The following is a 16,100-nucleotide window of genomic DNA, read 5'->3' as shown; positions in this document are numbered from 1 at the left end:
CATAATGCATCTTTAAAATGGCTTATAAGTCTGCATTTGTCTTTGTAATAAAATTGTGCAAGCAAGAGAAAACATTAGAGGAAAAAAGACATTCGCTGCTCACCATCATGAAGGCAGGTGTATGTGTGTGTGCGTTTCCTTGCAGCAAGAGGTGAGTAATCAGAAATCACAACATACCTTGGCTCTGTACTCACAAATGACACGCTCACCCTGCTCTGAAATCTTTAACCAGAACTGTCAATCACTCCACACAAACATTCAGCTTCTCTCCAGACACACGTCCTGAAAATACCAGAAAAACAGACCTCAGGAAATCTGATCACTGGTAAACAAAGTGATTGTGAGTCTTTTTTAACATCTAATATCAACGAAGTGGCCATAAATGACTACTTAACACCTAAGGCACCTTTTAAGCCTAGCCAACTATTATGAAAATGGATGATAATGAGACAAATGAATGTACTGATGGTGAGAGAACAAAGCATAAGGCTCTTTGAGAGTAATGTTTTTTAGCCTTGTGTCTCTGGTGCTTTCTTTCACCCACTTTGTGTCTTTCACTCTCTCTATTTCTCTATCATATACTACATGCTGCAATTTATGAAAATGCTGGGCCTAGATTCTTTAAAATATTTTAAATAAAGAAAATAAACTTCCATTGTATCATTTATGTCACTCTTAAGCAAACCCTTACCAAAAAGTAGTATACTTCAAGTTCATTTTATTAAGTATACTTAAATAAAGTTCAAGTATATTTTTAAGTATACTTTATGTAGCAAGTATACAAATATCAGTGTTCTGGTAGTATACTTGTAAGTGTACTGTTTCAATACTTCTTGGGACTAAATTGGCCCACTTTCTAGTATATAAAAGTAAACTTGAAGTATAACAGTAGCAAACTAGTTAACCTCTATTTTTGTAGTTTGTACTGCAATTTTACTAAAAGTGAACTTATAGGTATACTGATAGTTTACTAATTAAATACTTTGTACACTTTGAAATATAGTCTCAGTAAACTACTAGTTTAGTAGTTTTATACTGCAAGTATACTCATAAGTTTTCTTTAAGTGAAGTTTACATCATACTATGAGTATACTACTGTGTCCCTATTTAGATTTTAATTTGTATATATTTTGTTATATGAATATCTGAACATACAAAACATACAAAGAACGAACAGAGTATCTGTATGTAAACAAAAACATTTTATTCTAGCTTCATGCAGTCTTTTTTTAAACACTTTAATGTGTGTAAGTTTCATAAAAAAATAAAGAAATAACATTTTGAGCAAAAATCTGAAAAAAGACTATGAATTGGATTCAGAATGATAATCAAAACGTAGATGGAGTCGATCAACACCCCAAAGCTTGACAGTAATTATTACCTCTTCACCGGTCGACATTTTATTCCATAACGTTACAGTTTTGATGCCGTTTCATGTCAGATGATCGTGTTAGATTGCATGTGTTAGTATCTGTTGTTTCTTTTTCTTCTTCACTTGCGTTTTTGGAAATTCTGTACAGAAGATGAATACTAGCACCCTCTACCGTATAACAATGAAAACACGGATTCTAGGAGCACAAGTATAGCTCAAATATATTTAGACTTTTTGTAAGCATAAGTCAAGTATACTTAAATGTCATATTAAGTATACTTCTGAGGAGTACATAAAGCCCATTTCTGAGAAGTACATAAAAAGTAAACTAAAAGCATACTTTCTTATTTTTTAGTTTAAAAGAAGTATACTAATAGCACACTTGAATAAACTTCTTTTTCGTAAGGGAAGACAAATGATCTTAAATTGCTTTGATACTGGTGTTAAAATGACAGCTGTTTTCTTGCCACAGTAAGAATCTGTCAGATATGATATGATCAAATGACTATGATGTTCATTGGAATGGGATCTGAAATGAAATTCAGGACAAAGTAACGGTCTCAAAAAGGAAGTGTGCTCAAGCACCCCATTGTTAATGTGATAAGTGACACATTATGGTTGACTTTTCACCAAAACCCTGTAAAATCCAAGAAGGGCTTTGTGCAACAGCAATCCAGCTGAGAAGAACCCCATGAGCTCTGTGGGAAGCTTCTCAACCGATGATAAAACTCCATGTAGCAGTCACTCAGAGCATTCATCTTGCTTCTTATATTTGTGCTTTCTGAATGTCAAAGACTTTAGACAGTGACAGTTGTTATTATTTTGCCTCTTCTTTCATCATTGACCCACTTTCACGTTACTATTCTAAACAATAAAGACGTCATATCACTGATTTTATGAATTAGCAGTAAAATGTAATTATCTCAGGGTTATTTGTTTATCTGGTACTATGCATACTTTCCCATAGATTTATCATATTTTGGGGATATTAATACCAACAACGAAATTTACTTACAATTAACAATTATCTTTAGTTTGTTTTTGTATCATTTTTGACCGTGGTCATAATTACTATCTTTAAAGAGCTACTGCCCCCGTGTGGTTAACAGCCCTTAACACATGAAATCTGCTGTCTGCAAATTTTTTTTATGATATAAATTCCTAATATACTGGGAAAATGACTAAACATTCTTACATTTTTCAATGAAAATAAACAATGTTTCCTCATCCACTGACAATAAAAATCATAGATGGAGAAGGTGTTGTTAAAAAATCCACGTACAATCAATTTTCACCCATTATCACTGTAAGAGTATAACTGTACAGAATTTTATGTTGCTTTTAAAAACTGTGGGACATGTCAAAATTATTTACTGTGGTAACTGAATCAAATATGCACTCAACTACAGGCTAAACCTGAACAACTTACATGGACATTTACTCCACTAAACAAAAACTCTGAAGAAATTTACCCACATGAACAGAGTGAGAGACACACAGGTCGAGTCAAACTGTTAAATGACACCTCTCCAGGAAATCTCTCTCCACAGATATCAAATTTGACCACAGAGGACCAGGGAGAATATCCCTGCTCTGTCTCGTCTCAACAACACGGCAACATCAGACTCCGTGTTCAAGGTCATTTTTGCTGCTCTTGTTATTTAGAACATCAGTTATTATGTTTGATTTTACCGTTCATTTAAAAAATGTTTGAAGAATGACATGTAGCTTTATTTACAGTGTGTGCTATTGTGCTATATATTGACTGACAATTGTTTAACTCTGAACAGAGGAACTTTACTTTCAGTCAATCTGTTTATCAAACCATAAACCTGCAAAAACAGAGAAAAAGGTACAACCACTCAACACACAGGAGGCATAAGGAGAAAACAGCCACAAATCTCACATTAATGTAAGTAGTGTGTAATGTAAAGTTTTTAGTTAAAAGATGATATCTTAATTAGAATTAATCAGAGAACACAATCAGATAAATTAATATGTTGTTAAGTGTGTGTTTTTGAATGCTTTATTGTGCTTGATGTGACATTTGACCCTGCAGACACTGCTCTTTCTGGACAGCATATAACCGTAGAAATGTGTAGCTCTCATTCTCTCTTTCTAGGATGAGTTGACATGTTCAAACAGCAGACACACCAGCACACAGAGACTCAGCAGACCACGTGAAGTCTAACAGCAATAAATATGACTCAAAATCATTATCTGCATTTTATTTGAAACTTCCAATACTTTCTGTTCTGACTTAGTTAACCTATTTTATGGCCTTTGTTTTAACTCAATGTATCTTGTTTATACCTTCTTTAATTATAAGATGTGTGTATACTTGTTTGTTTGTGTTTAGCTAATTTTCAAAAAGTTGCCTTTTTGCTAGTTGATTGGACTGCAATTATCATGTGAAGAAAATGTATAAAGCCAGACCAAAAGAAGTGCTTCTATGAGTAAAAGATTAGTAGCATTTTCTTCATAATCTCTAAGGCAAGTTTCCTGAAGGCATTTTTATCTTGGTATCATGTAATTATATTGATTTAACAAATATATGTCTTTCTTCCAGGAGTTTACCATTTTATTACAATAAAAAAATACATTATGGCTAGAGATCATGTCATATATATGCTACTTAATAAAATAGACCTTTGTATGTTGCATCATTAAACAGCATTTTCTGTACATGTTCCCTCTCTCTCTCTCTCTACAAAAAAAAAAAACACACACACACACACACACACACACACACATTATTTTGGGGGGACAATCTATAGACATAATGATGTTATCTCCTTGCACTAGCCCTACACCTATTTTTCTCATGGGGACCAAAAAATGGCAGTATGCAAAATAAAAAAAAAATAATAAACCTTTACCACATAAAAGTTGTTTTTCTCATGGGGACCAAAAAATGGCAGTATGCAAAATCCTTGTCTTTGTGGGAACTTTTTCCACATGACATTGGACACCTCAACCACACATACACACATATCACAATCACGTACCAGCACAAATTCATTAAATAAACATCGTCTTTGAAAAACAATGTAAGTAGCAGCCTATTTAGCTTTAGAGGTGATGTCAACTATGTAAAGGATTTGTTCATCTAATATTGTATCATGCAATGCAGACTACATATCATGATCTACTTGCTTGCTCTATGCAGTAAACCATTAGCTGCAGTAGTGACATGAGAAACCCTGATATATAGACAGCATTATAACATATGGTTCATAGCATCAGACATTGAGGAAGTAAAAGACAACTGTTTAAAAGAAGGAAATTGCAAGAAGTTCCTGAAGACTTAAAAGAAAACAAAGCAGCGCAGAATAAAGACTCACACTTGCTGATCAAGTGAAGTGTGTGTATCAGTGAGTTCAGAGAATGAGTCATGAGGTTTCCTTCTTTCTGTTTCTGTCTTTTCCTCTCTATGCTTCATTTTACTGATGGTAAGTCCAGATTTATTAATAATTTTATTCTGAATGAATTCAGAGTGATTTAATCAATCATCAATCTCTGTGATTCTGTGGCAGTGCTGAATGATTCAGTTGAGTATTGTGATCTTTGTTTACCATTTAAACTGAAGTTTCATAAAGCTATACAGTCTCCAGCAACCTGACCATAACATAAAACTCAAGCTGAGTCCTGTGCTCCATTATTAAAGATAATATGAACTAAAGGTTATATGATTATGAACATATGACTTTTTTTGAAAAAAACGTATGAAATTGTATTACTTTTACGCATGTTGAATTATTATTCAGTGAAGAAATCTTCTCTGCTGTTACTTCTTTCTGATGTTTATGATAATCTCTAACACTCACATTGATCCGTTCTAAAAGAAACTCTCTCTGTCTGCAGGATGTCATGTTTCAGGTTACGGAGAGCATAAAGAAGTAACAGGTTACACAGGTGGATCAGTCCTGCTGCCCTGCTCCTGTACTCACCCTCAGTCTACAGTCAAGACTTTCAGCTGGCTCTGCCTTAAAGGAAACCCGTGGCCTGAAGTATTTCAAGATGACAAATACAAGAACAGACTGAAGCTGTTTAATGACAGTTCTCCAGCGAATCTGTCTCTGCTCATTTCTGACCTCAGAAAGAAGGATGAAGGGTTCTATAGGTGTAAGGCTTCACAAACTTATACAGACATTAACTTAATAATTCAAGGTAAATAAAACACATTTTGCCTGAAATACTTGTTGAGTTGTGTCTGAACATATTCATTATTTACATTGTTTTTGAAAAAAAAAATTAACTGTTTGAAGAAGATGAAGTTCTAAGAAAATATTTATTGTTTATATAATTTTAGAACCACAAATTCACACAATACATACAACAAATGAACCTATAAAACAAATTTATTATGAATGTTTTTGTCTCTGTTCTTAAAAACAATGTAAGTAGCAGCCTATTTAGCTTTAGAGGTGATTTCGTATTTTTATTATGAATGTTTTTGTCTCTGTTCTTAAAGTGTCTATATTCTGTTTTTCCACAGTCTTAATTCTGCTGGCAGCGCTTCCAATAGTTTTGTTACTGGCTGTACTGGCATTGATCTACTGGAAATGCAGAGGTACACAAACACACAAATACAGTACATGTGATGGTAATATAATGCTACACGCTGGAATGAGAATGACCTCTCAAACCCTTGTTTTTACGATAAAGTTAAACAGCTCAAATTAATATTTCACATCATTTTCAATGAGATGTTTTGCTTTCGGAAGAAGAGATGTCCAAAAGACAACAAATGATGGACTAGTGCTGTGTACTGAAAATGAGAAACAGGTACCCTTACGAAACAAAAATATATGTTAATATATTGTAAGATATAATGTGATATATGGGACTCTAGTTGTTATATTTTTCAACATTCTGCAATATGTGCATGAACCATGTATAGCCATATACTGATACATATAAAATATATATTTAGCAATAAGACAGAAACAATATAGTAGCCAACTACATTGCTTTATTGAAACACTCATTCCTTTTTATTAACACATGGGTTTACATACAAAATGAAATGTCTCAAAAATACATTCCCAATATGCCTACAAAGGTCTGCAATTCTATACAGATTCAGGCAAATTAATGTCCACATTTAATCATGCAGCAGACATTTTTATCCAAAGCGACTTAAATGAGGAAAATAGCAATCAAACAAACAAAAGAGCAATAATATGTTTGTGCTGTGATAAGTCTCAGTTAGCTTAACACAGTACATGTAGCAATTCTATATATATATATATATATATATATATATATATATATATATATATATATATATATATATATATATATATATATATATATATCCCATACATTTAGTAGATATTAACAATATTATATTTACAATCTATATTAATATATGCACACACATATAGTCATACATTACGGGATATATACATACATATATGGATATATATTACAAAATATATTTGTCAGATTTGGTTACATATATATGTAACATACATGTTCCCATATAAATGTTAATATACACACGTGGTCAGAATTGTTGGTACCCTTGGTAAATATGATAAAAGATAGCTGTGGAAATAAATCTGTATTGTTAATCCTTTTGATCTATTATTAAAAGAAATAAAATAAATCACAAAAATCTAACCGTTCATTGGAGAATAAGAATTCAAAATGAGGGAAATATCATTATGAGATAAATGTTTTCTCTAATACTCTAATACAAATTTTCTCTAATTTGGCCTTTGTTTTGTTTTCCCTCCTATCTATATTTATGTGTGTGTGTGTGTGTGTGTGTGTGTGTGTGTGTGTGTATGTATATATATATATATATATATATATATATATATATATATATATATATATATTCACACATAACTGACAATAAATTGCTCATATTTGGATACATATATTTTGCATACATGTTCACATATATGCGTGACATTATACTGCATATATGTTAAATTATATGTGTAGCCAATATTTATATATTTGCAAATATATAATTACATATATGAAAATATATTAAAATAAATATTTACCTTGAATTGTGTTCATATATTGCTAATATATATTCCCATATAAATGTGACTATATGAGCACCATATACAGTATGTTGACATATATTCCACAATATATGGAAAGTGGCAATTCCTGATGTATTATTCAGTATATTGTAATATATTACCAGAATGTATTATTCTATATAATTACCAATATACTGAAAATTCTTTAATATATTGGCCGTTCATATATAATAAAGTGTATTTTCTTTCCGTAAGGGTAAGCACAAATACACTGAAACACTTTAATACGTTGATACAGTACACTTCCAGTGTGTGTGTTTACAAGCTGAATGAAATAAAAAGCAGCATGTATAAGTGTGTTCTGAACATGACATCTCTTTCTTTAGGGTGAAGTAAATCCTGAAAGTCTAACTCAAGGAGAAAACTTAAACCCGGATGAAAATGTGGTCAGTGTCTGTGTGCATAAATGCATACGTACATGCAGGTATTTTTAACTAAATATGTCTTTTCCTGTATCTCTAGGATGAGGTGACATATTCTTCTGTTGTCCATATTAAGACTGACACCAAACCAGCTCACAAACAAATTGTCATGGCAGAGCACTCTGAGTACGCCAGCATCAAATGAAGTCAAAATATACAGTTTTAGGGGCCAATTATGCAACAAATCTGCAGGTTTTTCCTATTCTTCTTCTTAATATTCTTTTTGTAAACATTTAGAACTTTGTCTTTAATGTTAAATTTTACCAAATGTTTTATGCAGATGAGTTTGAGGGATAAGTTACTCATATAGGCTACTGTAATGGGATGGATGTGCTGTGTGGTTGCCCAGTCAGGGCTGTTAACTCTCATTCATTCAGCATGGGACCTGCGCAGTAGACACTGTTCTAACGCTCTCACGACATTATCTCACACAGTGAAAACGCTCAAAGAACGCTTGTGATTTCTTCTCATAATAACGATTCACTAGTTCGCACTATAAGATTTAGCAAATAGTAAGCATATTTGTCATGCGATCTTGAAGGAGGGCTCTGAACTCGGAATATAGCCTGAACCCAGAGAAATCCCCCTAGTATAGGATGAGAATAGTTTAAAAGTGAGATGTTGGGTTGGAGGAGGGATGCTGAAAAACTGTCGTGGGACGGAGCCAACTCAGTGAGTTGGCTGTGAATATATATACATATCATGCTAATTAAGTTGATAGACTAGATGAGCTGATTGGCTGGTTATCTGATCGTGCTTCTCGCGTACCTTAATAAAACATCATTCAAAGACGATGTAAATAAGAGATTATTTGATTGTAATGGAACTTTGTGAGATCACGATGAACTGGAATGATTAACAGCGATTTATGCGCTTGTTAGGCTACATAATATTCATTCAAATTTTTAAGAAAAGTTTTGTATTTTGTGCAGAGAACCAGCTGCCATTTTGCCATGGTTATTAAAAAAAAAACTAATTAAAAAAAAAAAAAAAAAATCTGTTTAGTGACGTAACATACAGCCAAGTATGGTGACCCATACTCAGAATTTGTGCTCTGCATTTAACCCATCCAAAGTGCACACACACAGCAGTGAACACACACACACACCCGGAGCAGTGCAGCCATTTATGCCGTGGCACCCGGGGAGCAGTTGGGGGTTCAGTGCCTTGCTCAAGGGCACCTCAGTCGTGGTATTGCAGGCCCGAGACTTGAACCCACAACCTTAGGGTTAGGAGTCAAACTCTCTTGGCCACAACTTCCCCCTAATTATTGCTAATTAGGATAATTAAGAACACATAACCAAAGAAAATTATTGGCTTCATGAGAATTGAATTGTGCATGCATTGATCAAAACTTCGGTGTTTCAGCCAGGGCCGGCCCAGGCTCTGTTGGTGCCCAAAAAAATTCTGAAAATGCAAAACTTTACTATAATATAACATAGCATAAATACTGATAAGCATTAACATAAGTAGTAAATTAATTGTGATAAATACAGTCGTGGCCAACGTATTGGCAGTGACACAAATTTTGTGTTTTGCAAAATTTGCTGCTTAAGCTGTGGTGTTCATTCACATTGTTTCTAGATTATGTCACTGCCAATACTTGTAAAAACAATGTGAATAAACACCACAACAGCTTAAGCAGCAAATTTTGCAAAACACAAAATTTGTGTCACTGCCAATACTTTTGGCCATGACTGTAAATGGAGATGTTTGAGCGCCTTGTAGGTATTTTATTCAAATAAGTGGAAACACTTCAGGAGTGTCGAAGTCGTCATCGGATTGGTTGAATTCTACAGCATAACATATATACGTTTTCTTCACGTTCTTTAACGTTCCGCCTGGAAACAAAGATGCTGTGACACCAAACCCCCTCACGAAATTAGGAAGTTGTGGCCTAATGGTCGTGGCCTTATGGTTAGAGAGTCAGAGAGTTGTAAAATTCAAGCTCAAGCGATGAGACAGTGTTGTGGAGCAGTAAAGACTACACCCACTCCAGCTTCACAAGTCTTAGTAGGAGAGATGCCAGAAGTCAGAAGGAAACAATTAATGGTCAATTACTGGGCTAACCTCCAGGAGCATAAAGATGAACATCTACAAAAATGGTCTTACAGAATTGTTGGGAACAAAATGCAAGATGTAGAACAAGTTTTGGGTGGAGTGGTAAAATATATGCAGAAGAAATACAAGTAAATTACAAATGAATTTTGACTCATGATGACATTGTAAATATGCAGCTTGCTGATGAGTGGACGAAGTAAAATTTAGAACCTACATTACAGTACAATGCCTAATGTCTTTAGGTTATCATGTAAATATGCAGCTTGCTGATGAGTGGACGAAGTAAAATTTAGAACCTATGTTGAGGTGCTAACTTCAATGTTTATGGTTGGAAAGAGTGTATATCTCCTAGGGCTTTCTAAAGATATAAATATAGATTGGTCTTTCGTAAATATACGTGTGAAAAGACACTCCTCTGCCTGTTCAGCTTACCTGGACCTTGTTCGTTAAAGAACTTGTTTAAAAGCACAGCTTCTGTTGTGCATTTAATATGTAGCCTACTTTTACAGACCAAAGAACGAGAATGTGCATTTTAAATAAAAGTTATGTGAAGTTAATTCCTTCGCTGTCACTTAATCACACACTCTTGGGTTAAAAACCTTCTCGCGAACTTGCCAAACCGCTGCGCTGCGCAATATCGAATAAACCGCACGGGCTTCACAACACAAGGCTGGTGAAGGACTCCTGGAGGCTAGAAGATGATCGCTGATCGCTGACGTCTGTGGAGGTGAGAGCGCGCGTCTGGCAGGAGCGAAGTTCACGGCGCGCTCCCGCGCTGGAGATATCCGTGCCGTCTCCGCCTGTCCACCCTAAACGCGCTTTGTTTCGTGGGACAAACGCTATACAATGGAAAGGATGTATAGGTAAGATCGTAAACTACAACTATAATTGCCAGTGATGTTTTAATTAACCAATGATATGCATAGCCTACTTTAAGTGATCATGAATCAAAAAAACGATTGGTGTTGCATCAAAAATAAGGTGAGTCAAGTCTTTTCAAACAGTGACAGAAGATTCATATAAACAGGCTGACCGTTTTCTTTTGTTTGAATTTAATGAAATGAAAATTGAGCTAAACCTGTTCGGTCTTTAAGACCCCACTGATTGATTTGGAATAGTGCTTTCTTTGTTTCAGTGTAGCTCCAGTATTACACTGTGAATAAAGTCCCGAAGTCTTTATTCATGTGTTGCTGCATCCAATACGCCATAAACATCAAATACTTTAGACTTTCTGAGTAAAATAAAGGATAGTAATGTGTTTAGACCAATAACTGAGAATTACATTTCACACCATTCTGTGTCTCAGCAGTGCTTTAGTAACACTTTACCTTTAAAACTTCAGCTTTTAAAAATAAATCTTTAACATATAATTCAGAATAAATCACATTGGGGTCCACAGTTCTGAGATTACAAAATGCTTCTATTTCACCTGCTTTTCTAATTTGGTGCAAATTTGGTGCAAAGTTGTGTAATAAAATGGAATGACCCAGGGAAAATTTTGGATTAGTGTCTATGAGGAGTGCACAGTATGATACGACCATGTAGGGGAGTTCAAATTAATCCGATTAGGGAATTACAGCATTCCAAAACACAATTTCACATAATCATCTCATCGAAATACAACTTCTCAAATGTTGTAACAGCTGTGTATGTTCAATAAGCATTCAATCACTAAACAGACAAAATATTGTTGGGATTAATAAAAAATAATGTGTTCACTGATGTAGTTGTTAACTTTATATTAAAGACTGTGGTGGAAATCAAAGCTATAACTTCCTGTTACTCAAGGCTTTTCATGCTCACACTGAAATATTCAGTCCTCTGGTTTTGAATTGAAGGGCAACGCAAACACACCATACACGTACAGTACAGCAATAATGAGAGAGAAACATAGCAAACAAATGGTGTCACATATACTGTGAGCAGTTAATGACTGACTGATCAAAGGTCTGATGGGCGTTACCCTTACAAACACACAATTACATACACAGGTACACAAAACACTCCTACATTCATTTTTGTAATTTTTTATACTCATAAAAACAACATTTTGGCTCTTAGACTGCTATAAGCATCAAAGAGTCCCTGGAAAGAAAGGATGAAAGGACAGTCTGAATGAAACTTTACATAAAAAATAGTCTAGATAAAAGGCGAATGATCAAGATATAAATCAAGCTGTTATCTCTGTATTTAGTGAAGCATAAGGAGAGCAAATTGGAGGAAGTTTTTTCAACAAGTCATTATTTACTCAAAATGTCACAATAATACTGAAATGTAATTATGCTCCTTTTACTTTGCTATTTTGGGAAAACATTAATCTAAGCCTTTATTAACTAGTACAAGCCTTAAATTGCCTTGGTGTAATTAGACAAAATGGAAAAATACAAGTGACAGAAAATAGTGTTTCACTTAAATATATTATTAATAAGCTAGATGATAGATATGTTCCTGGATCAACATCTTTTGTTGATCCTAGATCAACATTACTGTCCAAGAATATAGACTTAACCCAATCCCTATCCCCAAACCTAACCCTACCCATAATTCATTCCTAAAATCAGTGTGAAATGATTAACAAGGGTGTAGAAGCACCTGACCCCCATCATAAGCCTAAAACAGATATTTCCTGAAAAGTTATCCCTCAATTCTGATTAGTTAATTGGAATGTCGTTCCAGGATCAACAAGGATGCTGATCCAGGAACATGCTGTACTTAGTAAAATCACGGTCACCATATTTATTTTCTCAGAATCATCTAGCATTTGCAAATCTTTATTTTCTCAGAATCATCTAGCTTTTGCAAACTCCGGTCAAACAGCTTTCTGACAATCCTCCTCATCATTCTTCATCTGTAACCATGGAGACGGTGGTGATCGTGGCCATAGGTGTACTCGCCACCATCTTCTTGGCATCATTTGTGGCGCTGGTTGTTGTGTGCCGTCATCGTTACTGCCACCCTCCAGACTTCCTGCACCAGTTTGATTCCAAGTATGTACTTGAGTGTATAAGTCATGACCTCATTCCCACACTGAGGATTAAACAGGGATCACCAGTTTGCATTCCAACATTTCATTCCAAGCCATGGTAATAATGGAAATTCGTTTTTTAATCGCTTTCTGTACCTCCTGCTTTTTCAGACCTACAGTGGATCTGATCGGAGCGATGGAGACTCAGAGTGAACCGTCAGAGCTGGAGCTGGATGATGTTGTCATCACCAATCCACACATTGAGGCCATGCTGGAGAACGAAGACTGGATCGAAGATGCCTCGTATGCCTTCTCACCTCATTCATCCTCACAACCACAGTATTTTATTATAATAATATTTTAGTTTTGACACTTTATTGATATCTGATCTCTTTTTCTTTCCCTCAGTGGTCTTGTGTCTCACTGCATTGCGATTCTGAAGGTAGACTTTTGTGCACAAATTTAGCTTTTTAAGACCAATTACATAATATAATATAATATAATTTAGAGACATGCATAATAATTACACTACTGTTCAAAAATTTAGGATCAGTAAGGTTTATTGTAATGTTTTTGAAAGAAATATCTTATGCTCACTAAGGCTGCATTTATTTAATCAAACATATTTAGTAAAAAATAATAATAATACTGTGAAATTATTGTAATTCACAATATCGGTTTTCTATTTGAATATATTTTCAAATGTAATTTATTCCTGGGATGCAAAGCTGAATTTTCAGCATCATTACTCCAGTCTTCAGTGTCACATGATCATTCAGAAATCATTCTAATATGCTGATTTACTGCTCAATAATTTTTTTTTTCAGGATTCTTTGATAAACAGAAAAAATTCAAAAGAACAGAATTCTTTAAAATATTTTTTTTTGAAACATTATAGTTGTCTTTACTCTCACTTTTAATCAATTTTATGCATCATTGCTGAATCAAAGTTTTAATCTTTTTTCTTACTCTTACTGACTACAAAAACTTGAACAGTCCTTTAAGTATAACAGCACACAGCATTTTTGCTTTGGTTTAATGAAATGATTTTCCTGGTTCTGTACAGATATGCCACACTCTCACTGAAAAGCTTGTTGCGATGACAATGGGCTCTGGAGCAAAGGTCAAAGCACCTGCCAGCCTCAGTGACATCATCACCGTGGCCAAACGCATCAGCCCACGGTAAACAGTTTGAGAAGTTGATATGACACATCTGAGAGTGTGGGTGCTGACACTGAGCTGCTTTGTGCTGTCACAGGGTGGATGATGTGGTTCGATCTATGTACCCTCCACTGGACCCCATTCTTCTGGATGCCAGGTAACTTCTTATGCTGGCAGCATGTTTACGTTTCCGCAAGGAAGTGCATTGACTTTAACAACTTGTTTTTTGGACCAGGGCCACAGCATTACTATTGTCGGTCAGTCACTTGGTACTGGTGACACGAAATGCCTGTCACATGTCTGGCAGCCTGGACTGGATCGACCAATCACTGCATGCGGCCGAGGATCACATGGTCGTGTTGAGAGAGGCGGCTTTAGCATCTGAACCAGAGAGAGGTTTGCCAGAGAGAGAGCAGTCAATCTGAGTCACCCCCAGATTTACTGTATGTACAGTACACACATTATTCAAGAACATGTGCATGAATGCACCTGTAAAGAATATGATATTTAGTGGACAATACCTCAGCACATCCATGATATGACAGAGAAAGGCATCTTAGCTTAGCCGTACTTTCAAACTCACTCTTTCGCTGTATCTCATTTTTATCTCTGTTACATTCAAGTTTAATCGCTGTACATACTGTCTGATATTTCCCCATGATGGATTTATATGTAGATGCTAGTGCCAAAAATGTCTGAGACAATCAAAAAGAAGAATGTATAAACCAAGTCCAAAAATTCTAATTGGTATTGCTAAGTGTGTTAGCTAAACAGTTCAATAGTTAATCTGTGATCATATTGTCTGATATTTCCTCATGATGGATTTATATGTAGATACTAAAGCCAAAAAGATTAGCTAAATAGTGTATAAACCAAACAAGGTCTGTATTTTCTTCCTTGTCTCTTATATTTGAGACTCTACATAGTGTATTGTTTTAATAAAATACAATTTTTCATACATTATTGACATTTTAATTATTAGCGTTAAGATTAATATTAAATTTTAAGAACTTTTTGCTTTTATTTCTCTCCCTAAAAATACACAAAAAATTAAGATGCAGAAGTTATGAGCTATTTCCTTTTTTCCAGTTCAGTCTTCTTTACAGATCAGTTTGTATTTAGTGAAGTCCCAGATTGATATGTCACTATCGTACAATCATGTTACGTTGATAAAGCACTTTCATATTAGTATTTTTCTCTTATTTTTTCACTCTCATGATGTGTACGCTAATGTTCAAAGGTTTGGGGTCAGTTATATTTTTTTTAATTTTTTAACAAAGTCTCCTGTGCTCACCAAGGCTGCATTTATTTGATCAAAACCACTGTAAAAGCAGTAATTATGTGAAATGTTACAATTTATTTAAGGGTTTAAATAACCATTTAAAATGCAACTTTTTAAAGATTCCTTATTGACTGAAAAGTTCAACAGTATTTATTTGAAATAGAAATCTTTTGTAACATTATAAATGTATTTTTACTGTCACTTTTAATCCAGTTAATGCATCCCGAATAAACATTGACTTCTTAAATAAAAATCGTACTAACCCTAAACTTTTAAAAATGGTTAACTAGCTGGTTGTGAACAGTTTGCAGCAAGTAAATCTCACTCGCATTCTTTTGTCCATCTCCTATCTAGACATGGCCTGTAATTTTTCACCAGAGTCACATGAAGTCTAAATCCACACTAATTCCTTCCCTCAACCCCCCTCCACACTTCACACTTTCAGCAGCCACACACACACACACATCCAGGACTCTGTATCAATGCTAAGAATATATTGCAGCGTTGTTGATTATGAGTGTTTCCTCTTTTTGTTTCCTCTTGGAGCAATCTTGTTACTGACATTCCTTGTTTGTTCCTCTATTTGTTCTTTGATTCTTGTACTGTTTATGAATTTGAGATTTTTAAAGGTGAATAAAAGTTTCACGGTGAAAAGATGTCATGATATTTTTATTTTAAAATAAACATTACTAAATTCATCTGTAAGTTCAGTAAAACGATCAGACCTCTCACACGTGCTGCTTTGTGTAGAGAGAGGAGGCAGACAGGG

General features: G+C 34.6%; 2 protein-coding genes across 2 annotated transcripts; both read left to right on the top strand.

Annotated features, from left to right (window-relative positions):
• The first annotated feature begins 4,687 nt into the window (after nt 1-4,687).
• Nucleotides 4,688-8,776, top strand: LOC122136784. Its single transcript, XM_042721380.1, has 6 exons — nt 4,688-4,824; nt 5,237-5,542; nt 5,871-6,039; nt 6,100-6,160; nt 7,767-7,826; nt 7,903-8,776. Exons 1-6 carry the CDS (start codon nt 4,767-4,769, stop codon nt 8,005-8,007), a joined length of 759 nt encoding a protein of 252 aa, XP_042577314.1. The 5' UTR covers nt 4,688-4,766; the 3' UTR covers nt 8,008-8,776.
• Nucleotides 8,777-10,599: 1,823 nt separating this feature from the next.
• Nucleotides 10,600-15,985, top strand: LOC109051082 (transmembrane protein 98-like). Its single transcript, XM_019068626.2, has 7 exons — nt 10,600-10,786; nt 12,707-12,910; nt 13,060-13,191; nt 13,297-13,330; nt 13,955-14,070; nt 14,147-14,206; nt 14,285-15,985. Exons 2-7 carry the CDS (start codon nt 12,780-12,782, stop codon nt 14,472-14,474), a joined length of 663 nt encoding a protein of 220 aa, XP_018924171.1. The 5' UTR covers nt 10,600-10,786; nt 12,707-12,779; the 3' UTR covers nt 14,475-15,985.
• The last annotated feature ends 115 nt before the right edge of the window (nt 15,986-16,100 follow it).

Source organism: Cyprinus carpio, chromosome B3, assembly GCF_018340385.1.
Source record: "Cyprinus carpio isolate SPL01 chromosome B3, ASM1834038v1, whole genome shotgun sequence".
NCBI lineage: Eukaryota > Metazoa > Chordata > Actinopteri > Cypriniformes > Cyprinidae > Cyprinus > Cyprinus carpio.
This window is presented reverse-complemented; position numbering and strand designations above follow the sequence as displayed.

Coding starts and splice junctions, on each gene's coding strand:
- LOC122136784 (XM_042721380.1), top strand. CDS start 4,767: ATGAGGTTTCCTTCTTTCTGTTTCTGTCTTTTCCTCTCTATGCTTCAT. Junction 5,543..5,870: donor CATTAACTTAATAATTCAAG/GTAAATAAAACA, acceptor GTTTTTCCACAG/TCTTAATTCTGCTGGCAGCG. Junction 6,161..7,766: donor GTACTGAAAATGAGAAACAG/GTACCCTTACGA, acceptor CTCTTTCTTTAG/GGTGAAGTAAATCCTGAAAG.
- LOC109051082 (XM_019068626.2), top strand. CDS start 12,780: ATGGAGACGGTGGTGATCGTGGCCATAGGTGTACTCGCCACCATCTTC. Junction 13,192..13,296: donor GACTGGATCGAAGATGCCTC/GTATGCCTTCTC, acceptor TCTTTCCCTCAG/TGGTCTTGTGTCTCACTGCA. Junction 14,071..14,146: donor GCCAAACGCATCAGCCCACG/GTAAACAGTTTG, acceptor GTGCTGTCACAG/GGTGGATGATGTGGTTCGAT.